Source organism: Petaurus breviceps, unplaced genomic scaffold, assembly GCF_028583685.1.
Source record: "Petaurus breviceps papuanus isolate PSGF00001 unplaced genomic scaffold, PetGlider_PUasm1.0 90994, whole genome shotgun sequence".
Classification (NCBI taxonomy): domain Eukaryota; kingdom Metazoa; phylum Chordata; class Mammalia; order Diprotodontia; family Petauridae; genus Petaurus; species Petaurus breviceps.
In genome coordinates this window covers 6,797,321-6,813,131 of record NW_027187393.1, presented here as the reverse complement: position 1 = coordinate 6,813,131, position 15,811 = coordinate 6,797,321, and the positions used below count along the sequence as shown (strand labels likewise).

General features: G+C 41.0%; 1 protein-coding gene across 2 annotated transcripts in view; it reads left to right on the top strand.

Moving 5' to 3' along the window:
- The first annotated feature begins 3,971 nt into the window (after positions 1 to 3,971).
- The window catches only part of TRPC4AP (transient receptor potential cation channel subfamily C member 4 associated protein), an 83,273-nt gene continuing 71,433 nt past the window's right edge, over positions 3,972 to 15,811 (top strand). The window contains exons 1-3 of one of the 2 annotated variants that reach the window (XM_069077592.1): positions 4,091 to 4,192; positions 14,041 to 14,129; positions 14,433 to 14,561. In XM_069077592.1, the coding sequence (XP_068933693.1) occupies positions 14,511 to 14,561 (51 nt within the window). In that variant the 5' untranslated portion in view covers positions 4,091 to 4,192; positions 14,041 to 14,129; positions 14,433 to 14,510. Of the gene's footprint in view, positions 4,193 to 14,040; positions 14,130 to 14,432; positions 14,562 to 15,811 lie in introns of both variants that reach the window. The other variant, XM_069077591.1, reaches the window with a different exon arrangement.

Below are 15,811 nucleotides of genomic sequence, written 5' to 3'. Positions count from 1 at the left end.
GGACTGTGAAGGATGAGTAAACTGTTACAAGCAGAGATGGGAGATTGGAGGGTGCTGGAAACATGGGGTGGGGATGGGGGACCTCCAGGAAGAGAGAAGCACCAACATATTTTTTGAAGTGGCCATTACAGGAATTTGTTTTGCTTGTCTATGCTTATTTGTTACAAGGGTTCTTTCTTCCTTTCTTTTTCTTCCTTCCTTCTTTCTTTTTCTCCTTCCTTTCTTTCCCTCCTTTTCTTTCTTTCTAGGGAGAAGGGAGAAAAAATAAAAAATAATAGAAAAAATACTGAACTGAAAGAGAAAGTCATGAAAAGGAACAGATGTGGGACTTTGAAAGTCAGTTGGTACCAAACTGAAGAGAAATCAAGGTATGGTGGGAAAGAGTGTCTTCCATATATTTTGTGTTGTTGTTCAGTCATTTTTCAGTCATGTCCAACTCTTTGTCTCCAGCTCATTTTACAGATGAGAAAACTCAGGCAAACAGGGTTAAGTGACTTGCCCAGGGTCACATAGTTAGTAAGTGTCTGAGGCCGGATTTGAACTCAGGAAGATGAGTTGATATCTTGACTCCAGGTCCAGCACTCTATCTACTGTCACTTAGTTGCCCCTTCACATAGTAGTCATTCAACAAATTTAATAAATGTTGAATTAAATTAAGCCCTGCCCTTGAAGCCAGAAAACCTGGGTTCAAGTTCCAGGTCAAGTGCTTACAAGCTATTTATCACTCAGCAAACCACTTAACCTATCTAAGCTTTAGTTTTCTCCTCTGTTAAATGGGGAAGGAGGACATCTGAACATAGGGTTCTTGTGAAGATCAAATGAGCTGTTCCTTTGTAAAGTACTTTGTAAACCCCAAGCACTATGGAAATGTCAGCTCTTACTTTTCAGGCGGGCCATTTGAGGTCGTTTACAAACTCAGGCATCAAAATGAAAACTGTATTTCCAGATGTTTTTTGTTGTTGTTGAGAAACTGAAACCAGGTCCCTGCTTGCCAGGTGATCAGGGTGAGCCTAGGGTCTAGTCTGCCCACTGCTTTTTTTCAGCTCTCTGACCACGTGAGCAGGGAGGGATGTGTAGGGGCAGATACAAGGCCCCATACCTTCAGTCACTAACTGCCAGGAGGAAGCACAGATTCCCAGGGAAGGGGCTGAGGTCCGATCCAAGTCTGACGTTGCTGTTCTTTGTTGCCACAGCCAAGAGTTTAACTCAAGTTAACAAGCATTTGCCAATTGTATACTTTGTGACAGTGTATACAAGACAACATGCAAGTAACTATACAAATGATACATAATATACATTATGTATATAGTCTGTGTATATATGTGTGTGTATGTATATGTATACGGGTACATATATTCATACATATAAATGTATATTAAATGTATATAAGTATAAATTAAATTTAAACATATTAAATATTAAATTTAATTAAATATATTACATTTCTCTTCTCCTGGCTAAACAACCCCAGTTACCTCAACTGATCCTCTTATGGCCCGGTCCTCCTCAATCTTAGTGACTTCCCTCTGAGATTATCTTTGATTTATCATAGATAGATAGATATTGATATACCTACATATATACACATACATACACATATATGTATAAATGTGCATATAGATATGATAAACTGAAAATATATGGGCTAAATTAAAGAGATATATCTCTGATATATATAGATTATTGATTTACATATATTAGAGAGAGAGATGATATATCCAGTTGATAGATAGATATAATAACTGGAGATGTTTAACTAGGAGAAGAAAAATTTAAGAGGAGGGACAAGTAGGGGTCTTCAAGTATGTGAAAACCTGTCAAGTGGAAGAATGTTTAGATTTGTTCTGCTTGGCTCCAGAGCTAGAAGCAATGGATGGTAGTTGCAGACAGGAAGATTATGGGGAGGGAGAGAAAGCATTTATTAAGTTCCTACTATGTGTTGGACACTATGCTAAGTGCTTTATAAATATTACCTCATTTGATTCTCACAACAACCCTGGAAAGTAGGTGTTATGACAGATGAGGAAACTGAGGCAGACAGAGGTTAAGTGACTTGCTCAGGGTCACACATCTAGTAAGTATTTGAGGCTGATGTCTTTCATCTGCCCCAAAGCAACCACTTCCATCTCTGCTAGCATAAGGCAACTTCTATTTTCCACTGCCAGCCCAATCTCCTCAACTGGGTTATAGAAAACCTCTGAAGAGCAATCCTCCCTTTGGCATAAAGCCTCCTATCTCCTGCAGTACCTGTCCTTTAATGGCATAGTAGTGGTTCCCTTTACTCAGTAACATTCTCAGACTGCTAATACCATTCACATCCCAGTTTTATCTATCCTGCTCCCAACTCTCTGCTAAACTCCAGTCTTGAATCTCCAACTGCCCTTCAGACATCTCATACTGGATTCCAGTAGACATCTTAAACTCTTATGTCCAAAATGTAACTCATTATCTTTTCCCTTAACCCCCCCACCCCATCCCCCATCTTCCCAGTCCCTCAGTTTTGCAACCTAGAAGTCATCCTGGACTCCTCTCACCCTCCACCCCACCATATTCGATCATTTATTGTCAAGGTCTGTCAATTTCAACTTTGCAACATCTCTGGTATACAATGCAGCAAGGCCCTCAGCACCTCATACCTGGACTATCGTAATATCCTTCTGTGGGCCTCAAGTCTCCCTACTCCAATCCATCATCCATTCAATGATGAAAATGATTTTCCTAAATTAAAGGTCAAATCATGTCACACACCCCCACTTATTAAATGTCAGCAACTTCTTATTGCCTCTAGGATTAAACAACAACAACCCCTCCATTTGTCATTTAAAGCCCTTCATATCCTAGCCTCCTGCCTTTCCAGTCTTCTTACACCTTACTTCTTGCCATGGACCTTTAATCCAGTGACACTGACCTCCTGGCTGTTCCATGAACAAGATACTCCATCTCTCAACAACTCTTGTACATTTTCTCTGGTTGTCTCTCATGTGTGGAAGGCTCTCCCTCCTCCTTTCCAACTACTGACCTCTCTGGCTTCCTTTAAGTCTCAAATAAAATCCTACCTTCTACAGGAAGGCTTCCCCAGCTTAATTCTAGTGTCTTCTCTGTTAATTATTTCCTATTTATCCTGTACATAGCATATTTTGTATGTGTTGGTTTGCATGCTATCTTAAAGGCACAGAGACTATTTTTCCACATCTCCAGCCTGGCTCACAGTAGGCACTTAATAAATATGTACTGATTGATTGATTGGTTGATTGATTGCCTCCCTCCAGGTCTGCCTCACTTTGCCTTCTAGTTGCTTGATAGAAGGAAAGTTGCCTTTGCAATATGGTTGTTATACAAAATCGTTCTAGTTCTGCTCACTTCGCTCTGGATCAGTTCATACAATTCTTCCCAGGTTTCTTTCAAACCATCCCCTTCATAATTTCTTACAGCATATTAGTATTCCATCACATTCATGTAATGTAACTTGTTCAGACATCTCAACATCTCCAGTTGATGTGATGGGCACCCTTTTTTGCCACCATGAAAAGAACTGCTCTAATACACATGTATCCTTTTTCATTTGATCTTTGATTTTGAAACCTTTGATCCTTTTCATGTATTAGACCTATAGCAGTATTGTTGGGTAAAAGGAAGGGCTGAGTTTCAAGGTGCAAAGCGACATACTCTTTCCAATGTACCGTGTGTGTGTGTGTGTATGTGTGTGTGTGTGTGTGTGTGAGTGTGTGTGTGTGTGAGTGTGTGTGTGTGTATGTGCGTGCGCGCGTAATGGAGGGCGGTGTTTGCCTGTGGTTGACCCTGAAGCACGAGTCCCCCACCAACCCCGCCTCCAATCTCTCACCTCATTCCATACCTCAGATCACTGAGCGCCTGCGGCTCCCTACCACCCCGAGAGAGCCGAACTACATTTCCCAGAATCCTCCGCTGCTGACACGCAGCTTGCGCTTCGGCCCTGGGCCAGCTGGGGTCGCTGCGGCGGCCCCTTCGCGGCTCCGTACAAATCGCCACTAGCCCCGGAGGCCGCTTCCTGTTTGTCCTAGGAGGAGCCATGGCGGCGGCGGCTGTTCCCGGGGCCGGCCGAGAGCGGCGGGCGGCGGCCTGGGGCTGGGGAGGCCGGCCGTGCTCCGGGAACATCTTGGATCAACTCCGGCAGGGCCAGGTGACGGGCCAGGGCCTGGCCCGGGGCGCGCAGGTAGAGCCGGGCAGGCCTGAAGGGGCGGGGCCTGGGCTGCGGGCCCGGGGCTGTCCGTCTGTCCCTGTGTCAGTCTGCCAGCCAGCCGGCACTGGGGCCGGGGCAGCGGCCGCGACTGGGGCCGGGACGGGCGGCTCTGGGTGTCAGCACTGGCGCGTGACTGCTTGCTTGCCTGGCCGGGGAGGGGCGGGCCGGTCCGTCGCGGCTGGAATCGTGGCCGCTCCGAGGGCCGGCCGGTCACTCGGTCGGCCAGCGCTGCTCAGGGACCCGGTCAGGCCGGGGAGCAGGCGGCAGGCCCAGCCCCTGCACGTCGGGGCTGTCAACTTGAGGCGGGATTAGTTTGGGGGCCCAGGCCGATCCCCAGCCCCGAGAAGTAGCGAGGGAAGGCGACTTGTCTGCCCTGGCTGAGAGCCCCCTCAACTTCTGGAATGGGGCGTGTATGGGGCTGGTAATTTCAGAGAGTGTCGGAAGATCTCAGAGGGAGAATTCACACCCTATTCTGACTCCCCACTGCCCTAGTAGTGATACGGGATAGTCATTAAACTTACTAAGGACCTGCTTTGTGCCAGGCACCGTGCTAAGCCCTGGGGACATAAAAAGAGGCAAAAGACAGTCCCTGCCCACAAGGAGCTTACTTTCTAATGAGGAGACAACAAGCAAGGATGTACACACCAACTATATACAGGTTAAATAAGAAATAATTTAGAGAGGGGAGGCACTAGAATTAAGAAGGATAGGGAAAAGCATCCTCTAGAAGATGGGATTTTAATTGAGATTTAAAGGAAGCTAGGAGGTTGAGGATGAGAAAGGAGGGCTTTTCAGGCATGGGGGATAGCCAGAGGAAATGGCCAAAGCCAAGAGATAAATATCTTGTTAATGGAGCAGCCAAGAATCCAGTGTCACTGGATTGAAGGGGTAGAGGTGAGGGGGTAGTGTTAAGGTTAAGAACACTGTAAAGGTGTGTATGGCATGATCAGACTGGCACTTTAGGAAAATCACTTTATTGACTGAAAGAAAGATGGATTGAAGTGAGGAGAGACGTGGCAAACAGACCCACCATCAGGCTATGGGAGTAGTCCATGTGTGAGGTGATGAGGATCTACATAAGAACCCTCGAAGTGTTAGAGGAGAGAACATGGACTTGCTAGAGATGTTACAAAGGTGCTATCGGCAAACCTTGGTAAATAGATATGATATAGGGGGTGAGAATGAGGAATCCAGGATAATTACTAGGTTGCTAGGCTGAAGGACTGGGAGGATGATGATACCCTAAACAGTAAGAGGGAAGTTATAAAAGGAAAGTTTAGGGGGAAAGATAATGACTTCCATTTTGGACATGTTGAATTTAAGACTTCTATTGAACATCTTTGAGATGTCTGAAAGGCAATTGGAGGTAGGAGATAGGAGGTCAGCAGAGACATTAGAGCAGGATGGGTATATTTGAGAATCATCATTAAATCCATGGGAGCTGGTAAGATCACCAAGTGGTCTAGTACAGGAATCTGAAGTTTGAAAAAAAGATGGCACTTTAGGGTCTTTGGACAACTTCTTAAAGCATGAACTCTACATGTTGAATGTTGTGTTAGACACTCAGGGAGGATAAGGATACAAAGTTTAAATAAGATACAGTCTTTCCTTTGAGATACAGTCTTGCAGAGGAGATAAAATAGAGATGAGTGGAATGTGTGGATAAGTGCATGAGAGGTGCAGTGTTCATTGTGAAGTCTGAATGAATCATAGTATGGTGAAAAAGGTACTATGCTTAGAAGACCTGTGGATTTGATTCTTGGTTTAGCAAAATTGAGGGAGTTTCTTAATCTCTTAGGGTCTCAATTTCATTATCTGTAAAATGATGAGGTTGGACTAGGTAATCCTTAAATTCCCTCCCAGCCCTATCATTCTATAATCATTACTTGCCACAGTGGGCTATAGTGAGGAAAACACTTTGTAATTCTTCATGTACTATATAATTTTGAGTTAGTTATTGTTATTATTAACCTGGGGAGATTACCCTCACTGTCTTACTAATTTTCAGTCATTCCTTTTCTACTGTTGCTCCCTTGCTGCCTATAAATACTCCCATGTTTCCCTCATCTTCCAAAAATCCTCACCTGATCTGTTGTCCATTCCTACTAACTATTCTCTCATATCTCTTTTGTTTGTCATGGAAAAACTCCTTGAGTAGGTCATCTACTATCAGTTATCTATTTTTTTTTCACTCTCTTCTCAACTGTCTACCATCTGGTTTCTGCCCTCATCATTCAACTGAAACTGCTCTTTCCAAAGTTACCAGTGATCTCTTAATTGCTGAATCTAATGACTTTTTTTTTAACAATCCTCATCTTTTTAACCTTTCTGCTGCCTTTAATTCTCTCAATCACCCTCATTTTTCTCTAGGTTTTCATGACACTGTTCTCTTGTCTGGTTCTCCACCTACCCTTCTGACTACTCCTCACTTTCCTTGCTGGATCTTGGTCCAGATTGTACCCACTGTGGAACCCCCAAGGCTCTGCCCAGTGCCTTCTACTCCTTCTATACTATTTCACTTGGTAATCTCATCAGCTCCCCTGTATTCCAGATTCCCAGCTCTATTTATTCAGCCCAAACCTCTCTCCTGATCTTGCATCTCTAGTTAGCTATGGGAAATCTCCACCTGGAGATTTAAGCATCTTAAACTCAATATGTCCAAAATTTAATTCATTCTCTTTCCCCTCAAACCCTCTCCTATTCCTAGTTTTACTAATTGTACATACCACCATCCCTCTAGTCACCCATGCTTGCAATCTCAGTTCCTCACTCAACACCACCCCTATTCAATCTTTTGCCAGCTCCTGTCCATTCTACCTTCTCAACATGTCTCATGTATGCTCCGTTCTCCCCTGTGACACTGCCACCACCCTGGTGCAAACCCTCATCACCTCATGTCTAGACTATTATATCCCTACCTTAAGGCTCTCCCTACTCCCATCTATTCTTCACTCCACTAACAAAGTGACCTTGGTAAAACACAGTAACATTCCCACTACTGAATAAATTCTAGTGGCTCCTTATTGCCTTCAGGATCAAATGTAGAATCCTTTTTGGCTTTTAAAGCCATTTATAATCTGGTCTCTTCTTATGTTTCCAGTCTTGTAGCAATTTATTCCCCTCTACATGCTCTACAGAGCATGTATCCATTGACTTTGACTTTCTTGTTGCTTCTTGGACAAGACACTCTTAATGCTGGACTCCAGGGATTTCAATGGCTGTCCCACATGTCTGGAACTCGTTTCCTCCTCATCTCTGCCTCCTGTCTTCCTTCAGGTCTCAGCAAAATTCCCACATTCCTTAAAGAAGCCTTTCCTGATTCCCATTAATGTGATGCCATCCCTCTGATTATCTCTAGTTTATCCTGTATACATGTTGTTGGTACAATTATTTGCATGTTGTCTTCCCCACTAGATTATGAACACTTTGAGGGCAGGAGCTATTTTTGCTTTTCTTTGTATCTCTAGCTTTTGGCACATTGCCTGGCAAATAGTAGGCACTTGACAAATGCTTATTGATTTGATCAGAGCTGGATAAGAATTCATGGATGAAGTGGAATTGAATTGTACTATAGAAAAGGGGGAGGTATGTAACAGGCAGAGAAGGGCATTGTAGGCATGGGAAACTGGATGAACAAAGGTTTAAGGTTGTGGTTGTTGCAGGTTCAAGTGTTTGTGAGTCATTTGACTGAAGAAAAGACTGTTGGAGGGGAAGTAGGGTGAGAGAAGGGTACTGTGGTGTCAGATTGTGGAGGGCTTTGAATGTTAGACTGAGGAGTTTGGACTTTGTCCAGAAAACAGTAGGGAGACATTAAAGGGTTTTGAACAGAGAAGTGATCTGCCCCTATTTATGCGTAAATGTGCATGGTGATTTGGCCATGGGATTGCTTCCTATAGTTTTCTCTTTTGGTCTTTCTCCCAATTTGTTATAAATTTGCTTGTTTACCCTATCCCTTGTTCTGAACTTGTTTCATTTTACAATTAATTCACTTCAGCAAATAATTATTGTGCTTCTGCATCTGTCATTTTTTGGCTACTCAGTGTTCCTAGTTCAGAATGGAATCATCTCTCACATGGATTATTACAATAGTCTCCTGATTGGTCTGTCTGCCTCCATCCTCTAACTTCTCTGTCTTCTACAGAGCTGCCAAATGGATTCTCCTAAAGCATAGATCTGACAGTGTCTTCTGTTCAAAAAGCTTTAGAGGTGTCTTACTGTCTATAGGTTAAAACACAAACTGATCTTTGGCATTAAGGCCTATCGCAATCTAACTTCAACCTATCTTTCTAGGCTGATGTCACATTGTTCCCTCTTACATGCTCTCGTGTTCTAGCCAAACTGACCTATTTGCTGCTCACAATGTTACATTGATGCATTCCATTTCCTACCTCCATGCTTTTGCAAAAGCTGTCCCTGATACCTGGAAAGTTCTGTATCTTCAAGTCTACTTTTTGGAATCCTTAGGACATTTCAAAATTCACCTCAAATACCATCTCTTCCTGCATGAGGCTTTAAAAAATTTTGGGGGGCAGCCAGGTAGCACAGCGAGTAAGAGCACTGGCCCTAGTGTCAGGATGACCTGGGGATCGAATCTGGGCTCAGACACTTAGCATCCACCCAGAAACAGCTGGCCATGTAACCTTGAGCAAGTTACTTAACCCCAATTGCTTAGGGGCGGCCAGGTGGCACAGTGAGTAAGAGCACCGGTCCCAGTGTCGGCATGACCTGGGGATCGAATCCAGGCTTAGATACTTAGCACCACACCCAGAAATAACTGGCCGTGTAACCTTGAGCAAGTTACTTAACCTCAATTGCTTTATAAAAAAAAAATTTAATCCCCAATTTTTAGGGGTCCCCCCTGCCCCCAGCCACCTCCCAAAATTGTATTCATTTTTTATTTTCTTATCTATGTATATGTTTTTTCCCCCCAATTCATCGAGGGCAGGAATTGTTATATCTCTGTATCCTCAGCGCCCTGCACAATGACTAGTGTTTGTTAGCCCCTTAATGAATGCTGGTTGTATTGTATTATGTGCTGAGCATTCTGTTAGGTGTTGTAGGTGATGCAGAAGAAGTCACAATGTCACAGTGAAAGGAGCACCAGACTGGAAATCAGGAGATCTGGATCCTAGTTCTGGTTCTACCACTGTCTTGTAATATGACCTTAGGTAAAGCACTAATCCCCTTTGTACCTCCATTTCTTTATCTGTAAAATGGGCTGGTTTGCTTGGTTAGTTTGTTACAACCTCTCTCAGCTACTGTGAGAAGTTTGCATAAGAGAAATTCTCTGCTCTCCAGGAACTTGGTCTTACTTAGGATAGATTAACATGCACAGAACAGTTTGATAATAATACAGTTTGTATTTTGATTAGGTGTCAAAATGAATATAGACAGAGTCCTGTGAGTGTTGAGAGGAGGCAGAAAAAGGCTAAAGTGGTCAGAGAACATTTAATAGAAGTGGGCCTCATACAGTCCCTGAAGGGTGAATGGAATATCCTTTGAATGTAGGGATAGAGGAAGGCATTCCACGCACTGCGGAAAGCATACACAAAGGGCTAGATAGGTAGGATGGGTCCAGATTATAGACATCTTTAAATGTCAGAGAGAGGAATTTGAACTTTATCCTGTAGGGAATCAGTGAAAATTTTTGAGTAGGCAGAGCTGAGATAGATCTGTTTATTAGGAGGATAACCAGTGTTTTGTGAAGGATGGATATGAGGGGAAGAGATTGAAGGCAAGGAGTCCAATTATAAGAGTATTAAAATAGTAGTGTGTTAGCTATAAGAAGGGACCATAAGAGAAGCTTAGATTCAGAAGAAGAATGTGTAGGATTTTGTGACCAGTTGGATATTCTGAGGAAAGGAAGGCCAATCAAAGCTTCAGTGTTTTGGAATTAGAGGATTGGGAGAATTATGATGCTTTTGTCAGAAATAGGGAAGTCAGGAGGGAAACCAGTTTTGGGGGAGGAACAGTTTAATTTTAGACACTATTGGCTCTAGTTAATTACGTCCTGTTAGATTTTTAAGTTTAGAATTCAAGGTTAGGTGGTAAAAGAGAAAAGCTTTCATTTGGTTTTCACATATTTCATAGTGAAAAAGAGATTGCATTTGTGAGGAAGTATCTGAAACTCCCACATATACTGGTCATTGGCTTATTAAGTAAGCTAGTCTCAGCTAGCTTGCTTAAAGTTCTATCTGTTTTTATAAATGAATAGAATAGTCAAAGGACTTCAGTTTCCTATCTCTATGAAGTGGCATTAAGTACTCCCTGGGTATACAGCATTGCACTTTCAGTTTGAATTTGGTTTCTGAAGCTCTGGGGTCTTTCCTGAAGGTCCCCTTTTTTTCCCCCATGAATGCTGCTCTAGCCACCCTTATTACCTGATACCTAGCCTGCTGTAATAGCTTTTGAGCCAATCTTCTGTAACCTCTACTATCTTCATTTTTCTCTGTAGGATAAAATCAAACTCTTTTGCAGTTGAGGCACTACCTTATGTTGCTTCTGCCCTACCTGTCCAAGTATTATCTCTCACTGTCCCAATATGCCCTCTGCACTCTAACTAGACTCATCTTCTCACTGTCTGTCACCATACCATACTTAATCATAAATCTAATCTAGTTCTACTAATATTTAGTAAACTAGGCATCAAGTTACCTGAGTTTGAGTCCTATCTGTTGTATGATGAAACTAGCTAGTTTATTTTCTTTCTAAACCTTCAGTTTCTTTATCTCTTAAATGAGGATAATATTTGTACTAACTTACCTTATGGGGCTAATGTGAGGATACCATGGGATAATGTTTAAAAATGCTTTGTAAACTAAATAAATATATAAATGTAAAATAATCTTATATTATCTTATTTATCCATCAAGGCCCAGCCCAAGTATTACTTTCTTCTGGAGGCATTCCTAATTCTCTTCAGCCCACATTGCTATATCTCTTTTGCACACCTATAGGTCTTATTATCCATATCATTCATTTTGGCACTTAGTCATATATTGCCTTATGTTATTATTTAATTAGTTCATATGTTTATGTCTTATGTCTTAGAGACAGCTGGTGACACAGTGGCTAGAGTGCAGGGTTTCAAGTTGGGAAGACTTGAATTCAAATTGGGTCTGAAACACTTATTAGCTGTGTGTGTATCCTTGGGCAAATCACTTCCTCAACTGTAAAACCAGGAAAATAATAGCACCTACTTTGCAGGGTCATTGTGAGGATCAAATGAAGTAATATTTGTAAAAAGTGTTCAGCAAAGTACCTGGCACATAGTAGATTATATTAAATGCTCATTTCCTTCACTTCTCCCTTTCCTTATTTCTCCAACTAGTTTATAAACTACTTAAGAACAGGAACTATGTATTCTTCAGCCTTCTCTTGTAGCCTGTAACACAGTGCTTCTTAGTAAACACTGAGTGAATAAATGAAATAAAGAGTAATTTTAGGACTAGAGGTTCAGGATTGGCTCAGTAGTTCCAGAACAGGGTCCCAGGCCCTTCTTTTTAGGAGTAAGCCAGAGTCCACAGCTGCCAAAAAGCAAGCCTCAGTAGAGATGTCTGCTTCTAGTATTATAAGCACTTTGAAACAGGGAGAGATTGTCCCCTTTTTCATCTTTCTATCCTCAATACTGTTTACTCTGTAAAGTAAGCATTTAACCGGTTTGTTGAATTGAATTGTAATCTCACCTGTCCCACCCACTTTCACTTTTCATTGCCATCAGTTTATCCCTGTTGGTGTTCCCAGTATGCTTTTGGTGTATTTGCAACTGTCTCTACTTGTTTCTCTCCCCAAAATAAGATCATAAATACAATCCTTGATTAATTCCAGTATATCAAATAGTATTCTGTCTGAATAAAGGATCATAGAATATTAGAAGGTACTCTTAGGAATCATGTCGTACCCTTGTCCTATTCCTGACTGGTTTGTGGGAAAGTGTGGTGTTGGTGGCTTCAGCCTTAAGGTAAGGTTTGTAATCTAACACAATAAACTTTTCTGCATAATCTATTACAAGTACCTGACATAATCTACATTTTTTTTAATATTCAATAGGCTAACAAATTCCATATATTATCATTGTGTAAAACAGAATGATTTTTATGTATACTAAAACTGTCCCTTCAGGCTTTAAAGAGGACTTCTTATTCTGGGTCTGCATTTACCCTATACATACTTTTAATAATTTTATTAATTTTGGTCATATTTCCTTCTAGCCTTTATCTCTCTTGGCTAAAGAAGTTTAATTTTCTTAGTTTATTTTTATGTGGAAATTCCTCCATCCTCTTGGTAACTTCAGTTGACCCTCTTGGGGAGGGCCCAATCAGAAGTATGGATATTCATAATTTTGTACAGAGAGAAACCCCAGCAAATCCTTTCTGTTAATGCTTTTGATTAATTCTATTTGTTTTACACCAGGGGTTTCCACTGTTATAGTGTTGTACATTCTTCTGTGAACCTCTTCATTCTGCATTAGTTGCCAGGGATTTATGTTAGTGTTTCACGATGCCATCTATGGATTCTGTTGTGTGGTACCGTGCTGTGAAGCAGTCCCAAGGATTGCAATAGCTCCCCTACCTACCATGGTCCAAGATGGAGTTTCGTAATGTATTCAGACACTATCTTCCATATTTACTAGGTCCTGTGCTTAGCAATGTGGGGAATACAAAGGTGTATGTAATCTAGTCGTGGTGCTACAGGAGCTTGCAGACTAGGTGGAAAGGTAAGATGTGCACAGCAAATAACCATAATGCAAGGAATATACAGGGCAGTGGAGAGAACAAGTGGTACAAAATGGTATAGGAGTTTAGAGAAGGAACCAATTACTTCTGGCCATGAGACCATATGCTCTTAAATGTAGGTGGCATTTGAGCTGGACATTGGAAAAGGGGTGGAATTTTGATAGGTGAAGCTGGGGAAGCATGAAAAGTATTCCAGTAAGAAAGGAATATCATGAACAAGGGTAAAAAGCACATGTGGGAAATTAGTCTAAGTTGCAGTGGATGGGACTAGTGGAGAAAGAGAGGTAGAGCCAAAGACCTAGCGGGTTGGTTACAGATTTAGAGCTGGAAAGGTTGAGACCTTAGTGATCATCTCACCCTCACATTTTAAAGATAATGGAACCCAAATTTAGAGGAGCTAAGAGGTTGAATTCAAAGCCAGGTCCTTTTCCTCCACATCCAGTGCTTGTATCTTACTGATCTTCCTAGTTAGCATATGGGCCATAACATGCATAAAATAACATTATAAATATAATATGTAAAGTAAGCCCCTTGGAGAATTCCTTTGGTTGTACCTTTTTGTCTCTCCAGTGCTTAGCGTGGTTGCATGCACATGGTAGGCATTTAGTTAATGTTAATTAATTAACCTCATATTTCCATTGTAGATTAATTCTTTTAAATAAGATATTATGCCTTGATGTAAACTGACAGTGTCTTTTAATACATCAAAATGTATTTGGATTTCCACTAGCATGCTTGACTTTAGCAGACCTTGAATTTCTAGGTTCAGACAGGAATTTCATGTGTTAATCTGGAATAAATAAGGTGATCTGGATTTTAATCTCTGTCACCTAATTACTATGTGACCTTGAACAAGTTTCTTCCTTTGTTCTGGGGCTTGTGTTTCCGCTTTAGTAAAATGAGGGTGTGAACTAGAAGATATTTAAGGTCACTTCTAGTCCTGAAATTCTGTTTTGCCTTAGTAATAAAATTGGCAAAGAACATTTGGAGTATAAATTAGGAGCAGAACCATAAGTCATTGATTTACCTTTTTTTATACCAATATTTGCCTAGTTGAAGCCATCTTATTCTCTTTACCATAACTAGGTGGCACAGTGGATAGAGTGCCAGGCCTAGAGTCAGGAAGACCTGAGTTCAAACCCAGCCTCAAATACTTACTAGCTATGTGACCCTGGGTAAGTCACTTAACCTCTGTTTCATCTGTTAAATGGGAATAATAATAGCACCTATTTTTCAGGGTTGTTTTAAGGATCAAATGAGATAATATTTGTAAGGCACTTAACACAGTGTCTGGCACATAGTAGGCACTATATAAGGGCTAGCTGTTATTTTTATATATTTACTCAAATAGTTGAAAATTTATTTTTTCAACTGGGTGTCTTGTCCCAGGTCTGTCTGAGCTAGAGGTGCCCCTCTGCTGTCTTTGCCAGGGGCATCTGTCCAGAGAGTGAATATTCATGTTGTTGTTTAAATTGCAGATCACAGAGGCTTTTCTGAAAGAAAGAGACAAACAAGCCAAATGGAATGGGATCCCTCTGTTACTTCAAAAACTATACATGAACAGCCAACCCAACAGCGATTTTTCTAAGTGCCAAAGCATCCTCAAGGTAATGTAAAAGGTTTCATTTTGACTACATGATTTTTAATCCTATTTTATACTTGTGTTATTTGTAACATTTGTTATGTTTGAGAGTGTGATTGTTCTTAATACAAATAACATTTAAAAGATAATAGATATTTACATAATATTTTGCAGTTTATAAATTGAGGGTACATAATTTCATTTGATCCTCATAACAACCTAACCTATAGGTTAACAGTGTAAGATTGTTGTTTCCATTTTATAGATTGGGAAATTGAGCCTCAGAAAGATGAAGGGACTGTTGGCAAAGTCATATACATAAGCTAGTAAATGGAGGCTTTGATACTAAAATCTAAGTCTTCTGTTTCCAGTCTAGGACTTGTTGAATTATACCGCGTTGAAGAGGCCCTCTAGCCCAAACTCTCCCCAGCCAATCTCCTTGTTGCAATGTAGCCCCTAACTTAGATAAAAAGGATGCAGTCTAGGAGACTCTTGGAAATAGTGAGGAAAGGGAAGTGGCAGTGACTGAGGGGTTTGGTTATATTTGGATGGGGTTGGTTTTTAGCAGAGGAAAGATTCTTCAGGTCAGTCGAGGGAGCAGGATTGGCACAAAGTCAGTGAAGGGGAGAAGAGATGATAAAGTTACCTTTCTAAAATCTTGTACCAGATCTGGGATTTTTAATTCATGACACCCATTCCAAAGAGCAGCTAGGTGGCACAATAGATAATAGTGCAGGGTCTAGAGTCAGGAAGCCTGAGTTCATACTTGGTCTCAGATACTATGTGATCCTGGGCAAGTCACTTAACCCTGTTTGCCTTAGTTCCTCATTTATAAAATCAGCTGGAGAAGGAAATGGCAAATCACTCCAGTATCTTTGTCAAGAAAACCCCAAATGGTTTTCTAACTGAATGGTTAACTAACATGAAGAGTTAGTTAACAAGACTGAAATGACTGATCAGCAAAATTCCTGCTGAAGATAAACATTATCCTTATAATTTTATCTTGGTTTCTAAACTAAATTTAATATCCAAATTAAAACTTTATCTTAATGTCCAAACTTATATTGAGGTTAAACTTTGATATTGTATCATATAACATTTATGTCCATCAGAATATATTTAGTACTAGATAATCATCATTATATGCAAGAGGGATAAGAATAAAGATTTCAGATAGCATGTGTTAGAAATGTTGTATGAGGAATTTTTGAACCAAAGAGTGAGATGGTGTATCAGCAATGCCATATTCACAATGCCTATAGAGATTACAAATAT